The sequence below is a fragment of the Penicillium chrysogenum genome, assembly GCF_028827035.1.
Source record: "Penicillium chrysogenum strain IBT 35668 chromosome Unknown utg000002l_segment0_segment0, whole genome shotgun sequence".
In the NCBI taxonomy this organism is placed as follows: domain Eukaryota; kingdom Fungi; phylum Ascomycota; class Eurotiomycetes; order Eurotiales; family Aspergillaceae; genus Penicillium; species Penicillium chrysogenum.
In genome coordinates this window covers 4,795,132-4,812,417 of record NW_026622750.1, presented here as the reverse complement: position 1 = coordinate 4,812,417, position 17,286 = coordinate 4,795,132, and the positions used below count along the sequence as shown (strand labels likewise).

The 17,286-nt window shown below is 47.3% G+C and overlaps 2 protein-coding genes across 2 annotated transcripts; one reads left to right on the top strand and one right to left on the bottom strand.

Annotated features, from left to right (window-relative positions):
- Window positions 1-1,505: 1,505 nt before the first annotated feature.
- On the top strand, window positions 1,506-2,299 carry N7489_005046 (uncharacterized protein; the record flags this gene model as incomplete). The annotated part of the gene is made up of 3 exons (XM_056710798.1): window positions 1,506-1,604; window positions 1,673-1,776; window positions 1,843-2,299. 3 exons carry the CDS (start codon window positions 1,506-1,508, stop codon window positions 2,297-2,299), a joined length of 660 nt encoding a protein of 219 aa, XP_056569219.1.
- Window positions 2,300-10,394: 8,095 nt separating this feature from the next.
- On the bottom strand, window positions 10,395-11,597 carry N7489_005045 (NAD(P)/FAD-dependent oxidoreductase; the record flags this gene model as incomplete). Its single annotated transcript, XM_056710797.1, has 3 exons — window positions 10,395-10,613; window positions 10,766-11,018; window positions 11,104-11,597. The coding sequence occupies 3 exons, from the start codon at window positions 11,595-11,597 to the stop codon at window positions 10,395-10,397; spliced, it is 966 nt and encodes a 321-aa protein (XP_056569218.1).
- Between the last annotated feature and the right edge of the window lie 5,689 nt (window positions 11,598-17,286).

Below are 17,286 nucleotides of genomic sequence, written 5' to 3'. Positions count from 1 at the left end.
CTCAAGTTTACCGACAGACGTATTTGAAGATATTTCTTGGCTCAGATTCCGATTTTGGCACGCTACCACCAGGAGCCTCTTGTTGCTTGTCTTTCGTGAGTACCGACGGTGAAACAGGATCAAACCCAAAGTAATCAATTCCAGGGTTGCGTTCGTGCCAGTGCTCCATCACTCCTTTGTAAAAGACATTCGCAGGGTTTAGTGTGTTAATTGAGGTGAATGTACCGAGCAAGACTCTATTTTAGGTGAAATGCATCGGTTCTGGTCGCTCTATAAATAGTCACCCGTCGTGGCAAAGATCGATATAAAAGTTAGGAATATAATTTTTCGACATAGTGCGATAACGCATGGAATCAGCTTCCAAGATATGGTTTTCAAGATAGGGTTGTCCAAGCTTGCATGATGGATATGCGAACATCGAAATTGCCCTGGAAGTAGCTGGTCATGCGCCCGTATTGCTGTCCAGATCTGAAAAACCGTCTTTGATGGGAGAATCCGACCGTGCGTCTCGTCCGATCTTGAGAGTCGTCCTTCCCATTTTTGCCATATCTTTGAGGGATAAGGCTGCGACAAAATAACTGGTGCAAATATTATTTTTCCTCCTTGTTTTTCTCTACCAATGGCTTCAGTGTCGGGGTATCAGGCCGATTGGGCTGAGAATATAAAGCTTGAAGCGTTGAATGAGTAACCGGCCTCTTTAAGGTTGATAAGAATAAAACAAAAACACACTGGGAAATGGCTACTCGGTCCAGAGAAATATTCCGGTGTGGCTGCAAAGTGGAAAGTAAGATTTGCGGGCAGAAAATGCTGGGGGGCCGGTACTTAAAGCAGTAATTAGACCTCGCCACAGCCCATTCATGGGCGGGCGGACCCTTCCAAACCGCCCACAAAGGGCCCAAACACAATATTACATACTGATTTTACATATGTTTCGGCATTTAAATTCCATGTAAACATCATATCTACCAGTATTCATATATATTGACGGGCGCGTTTAGGCTTGGGCACACCCATGCGCCGCCCAAAGAAGCAATATGGCGAGGTCTAGCTGTAATATCGTATATATTACTATCATTTAATTTTCTTGGTTAATTTGGGTTCGGGGCCGTAACCACCGCGGCTTTGGCGAGGTCTACGGGTCGCATGAAGAGTTTCTGGCATTCGACTCCAGCCATGAAATTAGGCTCAGCAAATGTGGCTTTCCCCACGCTTTCCTTTCCGACCCACATGACCAACATTACGTAGCGACGCATCCATGGTCAAAGTGAATAGCTCAAACTAGACCTAGGTATTGCTTGCCAATCACGCTACAAGTTAACTTCTCGTTTGATTGTCGTCATCTTGATCGGCTTCAAGTCAACGTCATCTTTAGGTCAACGTCCTGCTTAAATAAGCAATCGTACTGTAACCTGATTGATTGCACACCATGTGTTAAACCGCCAGAATTACATTTATCTGGTTGTTGTTTTCCTTGGAAGCCGTTTTACCCATTTACTGGTTGCAAAATGTCGAACGAAGGAGCAAAAGAAATCATTGCAGAGACTTCTAGCCATGATATTGGCCAATTGGTACGCACGAAGTGTTTCACGGGGGATATTGAAGAGGTAGGGAGCATCGTATTTGATATGATTTGCTTTTTTCTTCTTTCCTTATTAGCTGACATGCATACCAGTCCGTCCATGGTCATATACATCAGGAGTTGACTAGCTGGCTTTTCTTCCGCAAATTGGCTGCTGATTGTTCCAGAAGCAACATATCTTTGCATGGATTCGCACGGTGCGCATACCCTGCTAACAGTATGGTCTATTCTGTGTGAATATATTTGTTCCTAACAGCGAACAGCCTTTGGGAGCGCTCAGCCGCAGAGTGCTTGGCGGACTTCAAGTGGCTCGATAAATACGTTGTTTCACGTGGAGGACGCTCCACACCCAGAGCGATCGGATCTACCCCGCTTGACTGGCCTGATGGCCCCGTTGGGATTGTCGGGCCTTTTGAAGAGGCGGTGTTAGTGCAGAAGCGCTTGCTGGGGGACCTGCAACGGCTGTGTTCATCGGCAGACAAGTCAGGGGACAGTGCTTTGGCAGACGCCATTCGTAGCAGTTTCATGCGCAAGGAGACGAGGCACGTTAAGTGCCTTGCCGATCTCCTACAGCAGGTAGTCCAGGCCTCTAAGCAGCCTGGCCTTGGTCTCCATCTCCTCGACCGGAAACTTCGCCATACCGACGGAATTGTTCCTTCGGACCTTTTTAACGAACTTTCGCAGCAGCAAGATGACATTACAAAGATCAAAAATATATGAAACCGCCCAATTTTGGGTAGATGATGTAATTTGGTTCCTATCCCATGTAATTTTTACCAAAGGGTCATGTTCCTTAGAGGTTGCGCGGCTGTCTAAGGCTTATGAGAAGGCATTAGCCATACAGGTAACTAACTATAACCTCTAGTCTATTAACCGGAGATCAAACTCGGGATAGCTTATTATCCCCGGGCTTGCAGCCGTTGAGAGCTCGACAAACGAAACTCCAGGGATTTCGGTGACGAACCGTCTTCATGGGTGTACAATATTTCGGGTTAAATCGTCATCTCAAGTCCCAAAGTACTTTCATGCTCATTTGGTGCAGGACATCCCACATTCCCCATAGAGTCATAATCTAGAGCTTCTATGTTTGGTAACGGCCCTGTAGATCAATGCAATTATTTACATTTCTCGCGAGTTCATTGCCCTAACGTTGAAGACCGTCGTCGTTAGGTCGAAGTTCCTTTGGCGCAGTTTGCGGTGCCTCTATCATATCATGCATGTATGACGTATCTTGTGATACCAACCTTTTCTAAACCTATTGGAGCCCAGCTTGATCGAGAGAACCAATCCTCATGTAGTCCCGCAGATGGATCTAACATTGTTCAGACCTTGCACGGTTGAAGGTACAATGTTTGTTACTTCGGTGAAGAGAAAACGTAGCCTCGCTATTGAAACCTAGTTTCTGGGTGCACCATGGGTCCAGAGCTGATGGGACATACAGTACGAATAATGCGATCTTGGAGACGAGTCTTCCCGATCGTAGGACATGGGCAGGGCAACTGGATTATTTATAATATGAAGGGAGTCAGGGGATGAAGAACTTCCCCATAAGAGGCCTACGATATGAAGGACACAAAACATTAGTAGAACTGTGGGCTATTTAAGGGCAGTCGGCGGCAGAACATTCGTTTGGTTTATTCACTTTTTGAGCGCAGAGAAAGGCAGCCATGTTAGGATAGGCTGAGAAGTGGGGCCAACCAAGAAAAGAAAAGGCTCAACTCACCACCCTCCATATTCAGGCTTCTGCTGATTCATTGGTCAGCTTTCAAGAAGCAAATTTAGTCAACTCGACTGCTTGCTGGCTTAGAACGTGGTTGGGTTGAGCTCATTTAACCACCTTTCATAGCTCCAGATATTGTGTTTCACGACAGGCGACTTAACCCAGAAAATCAACACCGGGGCAAACTGGAGCGGAATTCTCCCCAAATGCTTTTATAATGACGAGTAAACAAAAGAGCAAAACCACCGCAGGAAGATTCGCTGCAGAGTATATACTTTACACCAGTTATTGGTAAAACTACGCTGTCCTATATTGAACTGCGTTGCTCTACTCGGGCGAAGAAGACATCAACTCCAGCAGTCGACGATGATGATGTAGCAGATGGTGCCCAGCCTACTCTGATGGCACCAACAACATCCTCCGATGGAAGATTGATTACAATGCGCATAAAAAATTGCCAAGGAGACGATGAAGCTTGCAAGCAAGTGACTTGACAGCTAGGTCACTGACAGCATCGATGTTGAGATCGAGGATTGCACAGACGCTAAGGGGGGGCTACGATTTCATCAAGAAGCGATACCCAGTCACCCATGAGCGTGCGCATGACAGCCTATTGAGACAACTGTATGAACTCAAAATTATCAACGCAGTTAATTCCCATGTCAATATAGTAGTCATCGTTGTCAATTACCCCTGCACAAACAGTGGGCAGGTCACTAGCGGCGGGATATGGGACCTTGTATTTACTAATCTCACGGTGATTGTTTCAGTTGATCAATCCCCGGCTCCCTTTACCGTTATATGAGATCATAAAATTGCTGAAACGATGGAGGGGCAAACAGATATACCCAGAGTCAGTGCGCGCCCGCATCTTGGCTCCCTACCCAGCCCTACTGGCCATTCCCCATAATATGTCCCGCCGTCTGCTGTTTACGTCCGAAATGGCTTCTGCTTCTACAAAGGCGACCCCAGTTTCTGCCAGTGAGGCCTACTATGACCTGGGTTCCTTCTTTCGCTCTTTTGGCAAAAAAGCTTAGCCTAAACTATGCTGTGTAGATTTAGCTGTGCGTTTTAGCACGTAGTGGTAGCCCCTATTGGCTTTGCAGTCATGGTGAATGCATCATAGGGAAGAGTGATCGTGACACCAATATATATATATATATATAGCACCATTGGAAGCCATATTGGACACCATATTAGTACGTCTAGACCTTGCCAAAGTCCAATTGACCCATCGATGGACATGTCCAAACCGGTCCGCGGGCCGGTTTGGACACCCTTCTGGTGTCCAGTGGGCGGGTCGAGGGGCCCCCCGTCCATCCACCTGGACTTCCCGTATAGTCTAATGGGTCAAAAGTGGGGACACTATAAAATGCATAGAGTTATGTAGAATTTTGCTGTATTAATCGTACGCAGGTTACGCCTGTAGAGCAATTATTATAGCGGAGCTGAAATATTTATTAGGTATAGATAGAGTAACGAAAAAGAGGTGCTACTGTTTTCCCTGGTATTAGAGCAAAATAAGAGGCTGCTAATATTTTGTGCTGGAGGTGCACTGAACCAATATATATTTACTCACCAGAGCGTTACCAGTTGACAATGAACCCTACAGCAAAACAAGCACATATCAAATGATCACAAACAAGACAGAAAATCAGTATTCATGTAGGATGAATAAAAATACCCGAGAATTCTTATATAGTTAAATAGCCTCAGAACAGCTGCCACGAAAAGGAATCGTAATGAATGTAACTAGTGCAAATAACCCATTTTTATTTTGTTGAGTCGTCGGGTTATGCAGAAAATTTATGCAGTTTTGGGCGGCTTTGGACACCTTTGGAACACTTTGGGTAGTCCACGGACGGACACCTAGCCTCCCGTCCAAAGTGGGTCCAATCCTAGTCCGCCCATGGACGGACGGGTTTTGGCGAGGTCTAAGTACGTCACAGTATCACTGAAAGATTACTGACCGAAAATGGTCCCTCCTTTCAATGATGTGTGACTTGTACTAGGTGAGCCTTAGATCACAATCTATGGCGCGATCTTGGAATTAACCGTTTCATACATCATGCGCAAGCCATGGAGCTTTGCTCGACCAAGGCGGTGTGATGTCGTCGGCTTTGGCTTATTCCCACTCTACGCAATTTTAGAAAGTTCGAAGTCTCAACTATAACAATGTGGCTCCCTTGTGATACGTAAGCCTTACTGCCTACTTCCCACGTTGCATTAGTTGGGCTCCATCATTCGTACGCAAATTCCACCCCGCAAACTGTTTATGACAGCCTTCTTTATCAAGTTGGTAGATTCGTGAACGCGCCACCTCTGGTGATTTCGCTGAGCAGAAAGAGCCTAAATGTATTCTAAGATGGGTCTTCGAAGTTGGGCAGGTTGCAGCGTTGTGTATGTGAGGTTGCATTCGTTTGCGCACTGAAGAATGTTATTGCTTTGACAGATCATTTGTTGCAGGAAAGGGTTGGGATGAGAATGCGAACGCAGCCGTGATTCAAACTGGTGTCCTTAAATTGTGCAATTCGGCCGCCTTCGGTTCCCTCAATGCGTAAATGACAGAATATTTACAGAGGAGAGTGCTGGGATTGTTGATTTGATAACATCGGCCAGTGTGGGCCCCTTTTTACACGCCTACCATGCCACCAAACGGCAGTCAAAAAGCTCAAAATCAATTGGTCAGGAAGGCAGGATTTTGCTAGCTATTAAATCAATTCAGAATGGCAGGATTAGCGTGGTCGCTGCTGCTGCTCGCTCTTTCAATGTCCCCCGCACAACTCTTGCCGATCGGATGAAAGGCATTCCTAATCTGTATGAAGCAAGGGCTACAGGCCATAAATTCACACAGCTAGAAGAGGAATCAATTTAGGATTGGTTCTCTATGGATCAGAGAGGCGCTGCGCTTACGATCGCTATGTTAAGAGATATGGCCAATTTACTACTCCAACACCGCGGAGATCATACCCCCCAGACCGTTGGCAAAATTGGCCGCACAATGTATCAAACGACATCCAGAGCTTACTAGTCGATTTTCTCGCAAATATGACTATAAGCGCGCCTTAATAGAAAACCCGAATACTTATTGAGTGGTTTAAGCTTGTCGAAAAAACGATTTCTCAATATTACTCCGGATGATATCTATAACTTTGACGAATCGGGGTTTGCGATGGGAGTCAGTGCAACAACGAAGGTTATTACACAGCCATTTCGCACTGGTCGGAGGGGCGTTTTACAAGCTGGCAATCGTGAATGGGTGACTGTTATCGAATCAATTTGCGCCTCTGGGCGAGCGCTCCCGCCATACATTATCTTTAAAGGAAAGAACTTTATGGTACGATGGTTCGACAGCCTTCCAAAGCATTGGGCTCTTGAAGGGTTATCGGGAAATGCCAAGCAAGGCAACGGGCAGTCAATAATGCAAGGGGCTCATTACCAAAGCGCGAAGCCGCCCATTTTTCCTTCTCGGTTTCCGCTGCAGGGCTTGATGCTTTTTTTTTTTTTTTTGAAGCTGTACAGTCCATACATAATTGATACATAAATAAAGGATTGCTCAGTGTAACTTACAGTCGGTCGACTGGTTTTGTAGATCCCTTAGACAATTTACAGTTGACTTACAATGGCTATTAAATGCCCTAAGGAAATTCAAACATCCTACAATAGGAACAATTTTTCAAAGAAATACATAGAAGGACGCGTAAAAGATAGAACTCTTCCACTGGCGAGCCCAGATCAAACTTAAGATGGCAATTCACTCTTCCGTGCAGGCCAGATGAGAAAGCGCTCGATACTGATCGCAACGCAAGATCATGCACTCTTTTACATGTTCTTCATCCTCGGCCCAACAAACACACCATATGTGTTTTCGTCTCTCTACCCAAACTTAGCTTCTGGAGCGTCAAGACTCGGACACCAGCCCAGATATTAGTGGCCGACGACAGTGATAGCCGGTCGACCCGGCGAGCGCCATGGAACATTGCGCATTTTCGCAAATTGCAGTAGTAACAAAAGGATTGCGGTTGCACTGGCCCGGAGCTGGTTAACAGGGTTACCGGCGAATTTTGTCCGAACTTGTGACGTGGTGACCGGTGAGTGTATGGTGATAACGCGAGGCTAGAAAAGTCACCTGGGGATATCTTGCAAGGAAAATCACTACCATCTGCGCAAGTGGCGAGTTGCCAAGTGTCTTTCTACTAGACCCTTAGGGCTCGGGGGACGTCATTCTCAGGTGCGCATAGGTCGGCGAAAATGCAACTGCCTGCAAAAGCAGACACCATTTCACGAGTATCATAGCTGGCGGCAGGATGGTCTTTTGGAATACTAGCTCGTTTGGTATCAGTTAGCTGAAGGCTATAATAGGACTGGCTATGGCTTTATATTCACCCAAAGTGTACGTGGATTGAAAGGGCGCTTGAACTGCCGAGGGTGCCGCGGATATTTGAGCCCACCAGAAAAGCACAGTATAGTCTAGTTCAGCTGCTCTTTCGGCTCAAGATGTGCTACCGCCGGGTACGAGAGACATTCGGCTTTCCAAATGCATGTGCCTGTACTCGTTGAACGGAAGAAGCGTTGAGCCTACCATTGTGAAAAGTCCTCACATTGCCTAGAGTGAAATGGAGGCCCTCATTCAATTGAGTCGCGACGATTCACCAGCCCTTGTATGATCTGAAGCAAGTTCAGCAGTTCGTTTATGCGCTGGCATTCTTCAACGACGCCAATGCTATTGTCCTACTACCTTTATGTTGAGTCCCCTTTGTCACATAAGGGCAGGGCTCGCCATGGACCACCATTTATCTATCAAGTCACTACTGCCAAACCTCGAAAATTGATCTACCGTCTGATTCCTCCTTGGTCTGACTTTTTCACCGCTTGCCTGTTGGCAATACTTGCGACAGATCTCAATATGGTCGGTCAGCCAAAACTGAAAACCAACCTAGCAGACGCTGTCAGTCAAAAAGCGCGCAGGAGAAGAAAGTCTCTTTTCAAAAAGGCATCCGAGTACAGTTCGGAATGCGATGCCGATATCCGTCTCGTCCTTCGGATGAAGAAATCTGGGAAGATCTTCGTCCTGGCCTCAAACACAAAAGATTGGCCTCTTTCTCAAAATCAAGTAGTAAGTTCTCCGCATCATCGATTTCGTCGCAGAAAGGTACTAACTTGATTCCAAGAGGTCTTCTCATCCTACATCCATTCAAATGTCTCTAGGCGACCCAGAGCCGAAGCCGTGACACTCTACCATGCTAGCAACAAGTGTCAACCTCAATTGGAAATCCCCGTATATGGGGCCTCCTGGTTTGCTCACTGGACCCCTTGCAACTTATATCCCTTCAAGTCATTCTCCTCTTATCACTCTGTGCAAGGGATTAACTCCCCAAAATGCTTCTGCCGTGCTCTACGAATTAGAATATGTGCTCCCTTATGATACATGTAAAACTGCAGCGGAAATGTATGACAAACTTCGTCCATCATGTTGCAGGATATAAAAGTTCACTTTCACTGAAGTGGCATACAATGGATTTGCCAACTCTGTAGGCATAGATGGTAAATTGAACTCCATCAGAGTTCAACATTGGCTCACCTTGCCAGATAAGGATCGCCTTTCTTTAAGCTAAGCCTTCTCTGGTACCCTATCTCATCTTTCATGATACTTCCGAGTACGAATTGCAAGGCACGGCCCGGCTGCTCAATCAGGTTATCTCCAGTGGGCTGAAACCGAAAGGCATCTTCACAAACATCGTTGGATAACAAACTTGGCTGCAGATAGTACGAGACTTGTTGATGACATATCCCTTGTACACTTCTTCACTGATCTGTACATGTATTTCCCATTCTATCCTATCCTGCGACTGGCCTATCGTGCCGATAGATCGATGCTGACGACATTCGCTGAGGAAGCGTAGTACCGCATTTACTCACACATGATTCATCAAATACACCGTCTGAAATGGACTGCAATCAAGCGCCGCGGGTGAGCTGTCGCTACCAAGCTAGCCAGCAAAGCTAGCCAGCAAGGCTTTACCGGATCATACCTGCCTGGCACGAAGGCATAAGATCCCCGCACCGCCGTTGATGAGCTGAGATAAACGAGCAGATACAATATATCCTTCCACGGGTTGGCTAATGAACACATATGCGTAATCATCGATATGTATAGGCGATTACTCTGTACGCGTATCTCAACCTCGCGAAGCCCACAATGTCATTACCATGGCCTCATCCAGCTACATGAGGCCCGGACGTAGTATATAAACCTGCCGGGTATCCCTTTCAGGGGGTGATTCTTAATGCTATACACAGGCTTCATCTACAAGGACCGAACAAAGAAAGGAAACTTCTACTTTACCTTTTTTCTGAACCGTCCAACAATCACCATGGCCCACAACCAGAAACCCGGAAACTTCCTTCGTCAACCGCCCTCACGACGAAGTCCAGAACATTGCCCGTAAGGGTGGTCATCCTATCGGCCTCTCTAGTGCTTTAACCCACGGCAGTTTCCACTTCCTACGTCTTCTTGCGGGAAGGGGAGGCGCCATGCTCGGTAGGGCCGCATGCTGTGCACTCATGACGTCTCTTGCAGCCTTCCCGGAAACACCGTGTCGTGTTGAACTTATAGCAAACCTCCATCTCATTATTCGAAGACCTAGTAGACCTTGTTGGCGAGGGCGGGCGGAGAACTTAGGTTCTGGGCGGGAGCATGGATCAGCACAACACGTGCGGCTTGACCTGGGCTTGATTACACATGGGAGCATGACACATAATGGGCCAGAGGGACTCCCCGTCCCTGCCTCAAGCCGCGGCCAGCTTGGAAAGGCTTCTCCATACGCTCTGATGGGAAAAGGGAGTTCGCCGTGTTACGAATCCTCATAGAGCAACTCTGGACTTTTTGCTGTGAATTATACGACACATTGGCAGACAATTGCAGTCATCACCACAGCAAACCCCATATGACTATCCGTCTTTATTGCCTTTATTCCACAACAAGAGTGGTATACAAAAATATTGTTTGCCCTGATCCAAGCGCCAATTTGACACAGTTTGTGAGATAATGCAGTGTGTGGGACCGCCAATAAACTAGGCTGCTTCATGCCAGTCTCATGCGAAAAGACACGTTAACTTGGCTGCAGCAGCAGCGCCAGATGCCATAGCTTGAATGACGGTCTTTGTTGGCAAAGCACAGTCTCCAACAGCAAGAATGCCAGGAGTGTTAGTCTCTCCGGATTCATTGGCCTGAATGTCGCCCTGGGCATTCACCTCAATGCCCAGCTGCGTGATCAATCTCAAATTATTCAACCTCGTCTTGGGTTTATGTACCTGGGAAGTTGCAATCAGATTAGTAAGGTGATGCAAAATTAAGACTGGAAAGACGCACAATGAAACCTTCTGTTATTGTCCTGCCGTCCTCTAAATGCACCTTCATAACTGCCTCTTTGAAGCCTTCAGCTTTGGCGCTCTGCTTTTTGGACCTTCTCGAACTTCATTATCGTGCCAGACTCAATTCGCACAGCATCCACATCCTCCACATGGCCGGTGATCTGTTCGCCCAATGCCTTATCTCCGTCTGTGTATATAGTTATGCGCTCAACGAGTCGCCTGGCCGAACGAGCAAGATGCTTTACTGTATCCGGCGGCGCGCAGTCGTCAATTGCGAGGACGCCGGCATTAGAATATAAGCCACGCCACTCGCAACCGTCGCAGAATAAGAATAGGCAATGATATCTGTTTAACGGGCCATAGAGTCTTAGCGACAACATACCAAGCAAACCCCTAACGGTACTACTTGCGAGATAGTTAAAAGACTCACATTCCTTTTGCCCAACATTGCGCGTAGCCTTCGATTGGTAGCATCTCGTCTGTCACACCACTGGCAAGGACAACTTTCCTGCCTTCCCATACCCTTCCCTTTGAGTCTAGCACCTCGAAGCTGTCTTGTGACTCCTCAGCATCCTCCTCATTTCTTTTGCTTTGTCCCGCGTGCCTCCTTTCCTGGCCATGAACAGGCCCACGTTCAGCGTTTGGCAGGCGCAATCGAGCTTTCCCGATCTCAACCACATTCACATTCTCGAACGTGACGGTGTCATATCTCCTTGAAATATCGTTCTTCGCCTCGTTTCTGAAGAATTCTGGAGGCGTGTGGTCAAATCCGGGTACATTATGCATATATTCTGCCCTCGCATTACGGTAGTCTCCTGCGTCGAACACAATAGTTGTATATGCCTGTCGAGCTAGACCAGTCGCGACAGCGAGACCGGACGGACCGGCTCCGATAATGAGTACATCAGCAGGAGTTGAGGACATAGATAAGAATTTTAGATGCGGCTGTAAAGCTGCCCAGGTAAAGCTTAACATGGAAGGTTGTACAATGTCAGCGACACAGATTGCGCTCCCAATTACCAACACCATCTGAAGCTTGGTTTGCCGATGCGGTCATGAGTTGACTGCGTCACCGGGACGTGCCGTTGTGTCATGCTTCGTCGAGGCTGCGTTCTGCAAAAAAATGAGCCACTTGTCTTCCGCATTTACTCACCGTACAGGAAGTACAGTCGTCATATATATTCAGAAGTTCTATGAAAGGAGATCCACCTTAGTCTTTACGTCATTGCTACGTAATGCAGGTCACGCCAAAACTTTTCTGCCCGGCGCTACTGCTACCAAAAGATACGGAAAGATTGACTGTTTTAGGCATCTGGTTGCCCAGATGGCGCCCTCAGTGGGAATGGTGTTTGTGCTAAGATGAGTCGTAAAGGTAGCGCTTTGCTCATTAGCGGAATATGCGTTAGATGAACACCGAATCCAATCTAGCGACTGTAAGTGAAAAGTGGTATGCAGAAAGTATGATTACAGCTTCAGCTGCCCCTGACGGTACTAGGACAAATTGTCCGAACGGGAATTTACAATATTACAAGGCGGTTATTCCGAGTTGACCCGGTCCATACAACATATGGACGAGTGTGGGTAGTCGCTGAGTCAGCCAGTTCTTAGTGGTAGAAATACTCCCTGCCAGCTTGACACATTATCCTCCGGTACGTGCCCCCACATCAGTGTGCACATCACGGGACTGGATTCATCCTGCGTGCGACCTGTGGAATGAACTAAAGGAACGGTACCGACGCATGGAACTCACACGTTTTGCGAGCTGTTCGCCTAGCTTCGCGAAACGACGGGCGACCGGTCCGCCAGCGCGTGACTTTTGTAAAGGATGAAGGTCCTTACAATATAAGACCGGGATCAGTTGGATAAGAAGTATCAGATTTATTGCGTTGCCGGATCGTGCGGGGTTCGTCATATGATCGGTCTACCAGCCTTGGCGCGCTGTTACCTATAGTCCGGGGTCCCCCTGGATTCCTCCTAGTTCTTTGCCAATTAGTTTTGGCATATAGAGACTATCCCTGTATTTCTCCCCTCTGACGTCATTGTATCTTACCCGGTTGACAGGCCATACACCTGAAGACTGTATATCTTTACAAGTTTGTCGACCGGGTGCGATGGTCGTGCATCGCCTGAACGCTATCGCCCCTGGATCAATCGGCGATAAAGCACACATTGCGATCTTACTGACCCAGATTGGGCAGGAATACATCCTGGTTGTGGATGCCAAATTACAAAGATCCGGTCAACGCGACGGCCATTCGAAACCGTCGAAGACCACCCCCTAGTTTCTTTACATAAGAATCAGAGAAGCGTACAGAGCGGCACTTAGTATAATAAATCCTTTATCTAGGTTCTCAACAATATACTACTTTATAGTCTTCAATTCCTTGAGGAAGAGCTTATAAAGCGGGCAATACCTAGGTGAAGCTTCGGCTTTCAGGACGATATCGCGGTCCACCCTAGGTCTATAGGATAGAAGCTTATCCAACTTCTTTTTTAAGAAAACTTCTGCGACGTTATAGTACTCCCTTAGTAGCGTTCGTTTACTCTCGTTAAGCTCGAGATCCTTCTTAATAGAGGATTTCACGTTAATAATATGGTCTATTGTTACGCACTGCAAACTGGTCACAGTTAGGTTAGAAGGCTTCCGGATTATACTTGTCTTATGTAAGTGAGAGATGTGATTCTCAGCAGATCCACTGGGACAAGCAGCCAGCCAATCAAAGATACGAGATTTGGGTTAGCTGGTCAGAGTGTCTATGCGAAGACGTCTCTGCTATAGCAGCCGACTGAGCTGATCTACTGTCCCGCCTCTGGATGTACCTAAAATTTGAAGCGCGACTGCTCGTACTGGGGTATGTGAAAGCCCACAAATTCTTGAAACTGCACTGACTCGAAAGACGCGGGACGACCAGATCCGCGGACATTCGACCACAATGCACCAGTGCCAGGGCCACAACTCCTTGCCGTCTCTTCATCCCTGGTCTTGACCATCAAAACATGTGAGTCATGAAATGTCACGCTGATCTACTGGCTAATAATTGACTGAACTTTTGAGAGAGCGGCCCTGATAATCCTGCACTACAATCAGTGCTCCACGCAAAGCCATGGTTTACACACTATTCCTGGCCCCGTCGCTTCGAGCAATGCAGCATGCCCTAGGTGGAAGATTGCAAACCAAGATAGCCGGTCAACAGCAGGGTGCGGCCATCCACTTCAGGCGAACTTCGTTGCATAGAACGTTGAGACTTGCATCCATGCTAAGGTGAGTGAGATCTAACGCCTACAACTGCGCAGGGTCTGGTTATCCACACCAAGTCTTATTCCCCTAATCACGAACACCACTGACACCTTTCTGCCACTGAAGGCCAAGTCATCTCCACCCATGAAAATACTGTGCCAATTGCCCTATGCCGCCGGGTCAACGATAAGACCGAGGTGGCGGGCCTACGACGCGTGCTCCATCGTGTCTTCCGCCCTCTTCCCCACCGCCTCCACACTATTGTGAAGTTCCTGAACCTCTGGGCATCGCGACGCATTCATCCACCATGGAAGTGCAATATTTATCACAAGTGGGCTCGCCACGCGCGTTTGCTGTCTGAAGGAATTGCCTTGTGTACCCCAGCGCGCCTTTTCTGGAGCGACAGCCGATCTCGGTGAGCTTGAATGCGACATGGCATGACTGTTGACTGCATTGCAGAGAGTGGTAAGTGATCTTGAGAAGCCGAAATGATCGATACGCAAACTGGTCCTGTCTCAAGCGTACACTTTGGTGTCTTTATGAACTGGTAAGCTACAACTGTCCAACTGGATCAATCCTTGCTGGCTCGGATCGTACAACGGGAGAACACCCTCATTTATGTCACTCGAATTGAATGCAACGCGAACAAATGTCTCGTCTGCTCGAGCTCCCTATACCAATACGATCGCATGCTGCCCATCCCTTCCGCATGACCACTATCGACGATGAGTCACTAGAGAGTTCGTATCGACCTCGGCCTCTTCTCCCTTTCTCCCTGCAGATTCTGTGTATCTACGTACCACTATAGGGGCCACATATTGACATCCATAGACCTCCTAGGAGCCGGCGCTGATAATGGTAACCCGAAAAATCTTGACTGTGGATATGGTGGGCATGACCGCTTCAGCCCCAAACATTTACAAGGCCATATTATCCTCACGGTCGATGCTCTCGTGTCCTTCTTTTGCTCCAATACCTTGCCAGTACAACACCATCACCAGTGAAGCCAATCAATCATGGACCACAACCTATCACAGGTTTCAAAAAAGTCCAATACCCCAGACACGGAAGGTCACAATGGACGTACATGCCAAACTGGTATCGTTATTCTAGATCCCCTTCTCGAGGAATTCATCGGCTAACAGACTTATTTCATGAAGGCAATGGATCGACTGAAAACTTCCGTCGTGTCGTTGGTCTTTTTGTCCACGGGAATCGCGGCCTCACAAGCAAGCTTTTACAACCGCCTGTTGGCCAGTCCACTGGCTCTGTAGCTACAGAGGCAGTTACTTCCGTTGGTACCTCTCTTGCTGGCTCAAGGGCCTCTACGTTGCCTCCAAGCGTCATGTCGGCTGAACGCCAAGACCTGCCCCCTCTGAACGCGAGAAAGAGAGCAGCCGAATCCTCAACCCTCCCACGAAAGCGACGCCGGCATTCATACTCCACCTCTCAAATACCGGGCCGCTCACAGCTGGTGTGTCGAAAGAGAACCCCAAGCCTTATAAAAATTAGTAGGAAAATGGTCTAAACGATACAATTCAATACCTACAAACGCTATCCGACCGCATCTTGATCTCCGACATCACTTCCCCCAGGGGGTGGGCCACTATGCATCTCGCCACCCAATTGTTACAGAGCAGGTACGAAGAGATCATCGTGAGGAAAGAGATGGAAACAGATGCTGTCCCCAATTGATTCTCCACCAACACAGCCAGATGAGAAGTGCCGGAAGTGTGCTGCTGCGGACGAGGAGCGGCTGTATGACTGAGACGCTCCTCGTTCTTATTACCTTGTCGGCTACATTTTGGTAGCATAACTGGTCATTGAAAATTGGGGCGCAAATATAGTGTTAAGTAACCAATAATCGATATTTGAGAACCTGTTGAGCTTCAAATCTATCAGTACATGACTAGGGGACTTTCAGGTGCGAAAGAACGCGCGTACCGGGGGTATCACAATGCCGAGTTTCCGAGCCTCGAGATTTGTTGATGTCTTGGGATTCTGGCGAGCTAGCAACCGGGTTGCTCACTTTGGATGATTGCGTGGCGAATCTGGCATAGAACGTCGCCAACAGGGTTTTACCTGAATATGCTGTTAGCCAAAGTCTTTCCAATAACTAAACAATTTTACACAACGTACTTCGTAGTAGTATAATGCGCAGCATTGAATGGACAATAGGAACATCAATGCAATGAGTCATGGAGGCTGTTATGTGATGAAACTTTTGGCGGGGCAAACGATTACTCTGTTATCTCTTCACTCTTATATGAACGTCCAATAATCGCTACTTAACTACTTGTTCATTATCGACCAATAAAGAGTGATGTCAACACCAAGCTCGATCTCCGGCTTATTATGTAAGAACTCACTTATTAACGTATTCCACAAGCGAGCTGCGCACCCTACCTAAAACGCGTCTTTGAATAGCACTTAGTAAATTCAACCAACCGCTATGCCACCAATACTCGCTCGATCTTCTCAAACCAATTGAGAATAAAGGCAGGATCTTATTAGCTATCCAAGCCTTCGCTGGCTTGAAAAAGTTTTTATTCCTACGACTTTACTGCGTACGAAAGGAAGATATCGGCTTTCGATACTTGACGGCCACGGAAGTCATTCAATGCCGAAATTCGATAAGCTTTGTGAGCAAAATGGTATTATACCAATTTGTATGCCGCCACACTCTTCCCACCTTTTACAAGCTTTGGATATAGGCTGTTTTGCGGTGCTAAAACGAGCTTATGGCCGGCTGGTTGAATTTAAAATGCGGAGCGGGATAAATCATATTGATAAAATTGATTTCCTCGAAGCCTACCCTCTTGCACGAATAGAGGCTTTTAAATCTGAGACTATCAAAAATAATTTTAGATCTGCTGGTTTAATACCTTTTGCACCGGAGAGTGTGATTTCGAAGCTTGATATTCGGCTTGCTACACCAACCCCTCCCCCTCCGAGCCGGGGTAGCGATTGGGATCCAAAAACGCCCTCGAACTATATGCAATTGCAAAAACAAGCATCGTCAATCAAACCATTGCTTCGTACAAGATCAAGAAGCCCCCCGAGCCCGCTCAATTCCGCATAAACCAGGTTTTAAAAGCCTGCCAAATCACTATGCAATCCGCCCCATTATTAGAGAAAGAAGTGAGCGATTTACGCGCGGAAAATGAGAAGCAAAAGCAAAAGCGAGCTAAATCTAGGAGCAGATCCTAGCTACTGAAGGCTTGCTAGTTACAGAGGCATTGGCATTAAGTATGCCGGTGGAGGAAGCGATAGAAGCAGCTATATACCCCCCCAGATAGTACGCCTGTATTGCCTTTGCAGCCAAGAACTAGGGCCCCACCTAAGTGTACTGGGTGTGGAAAAATAGGGCACAAA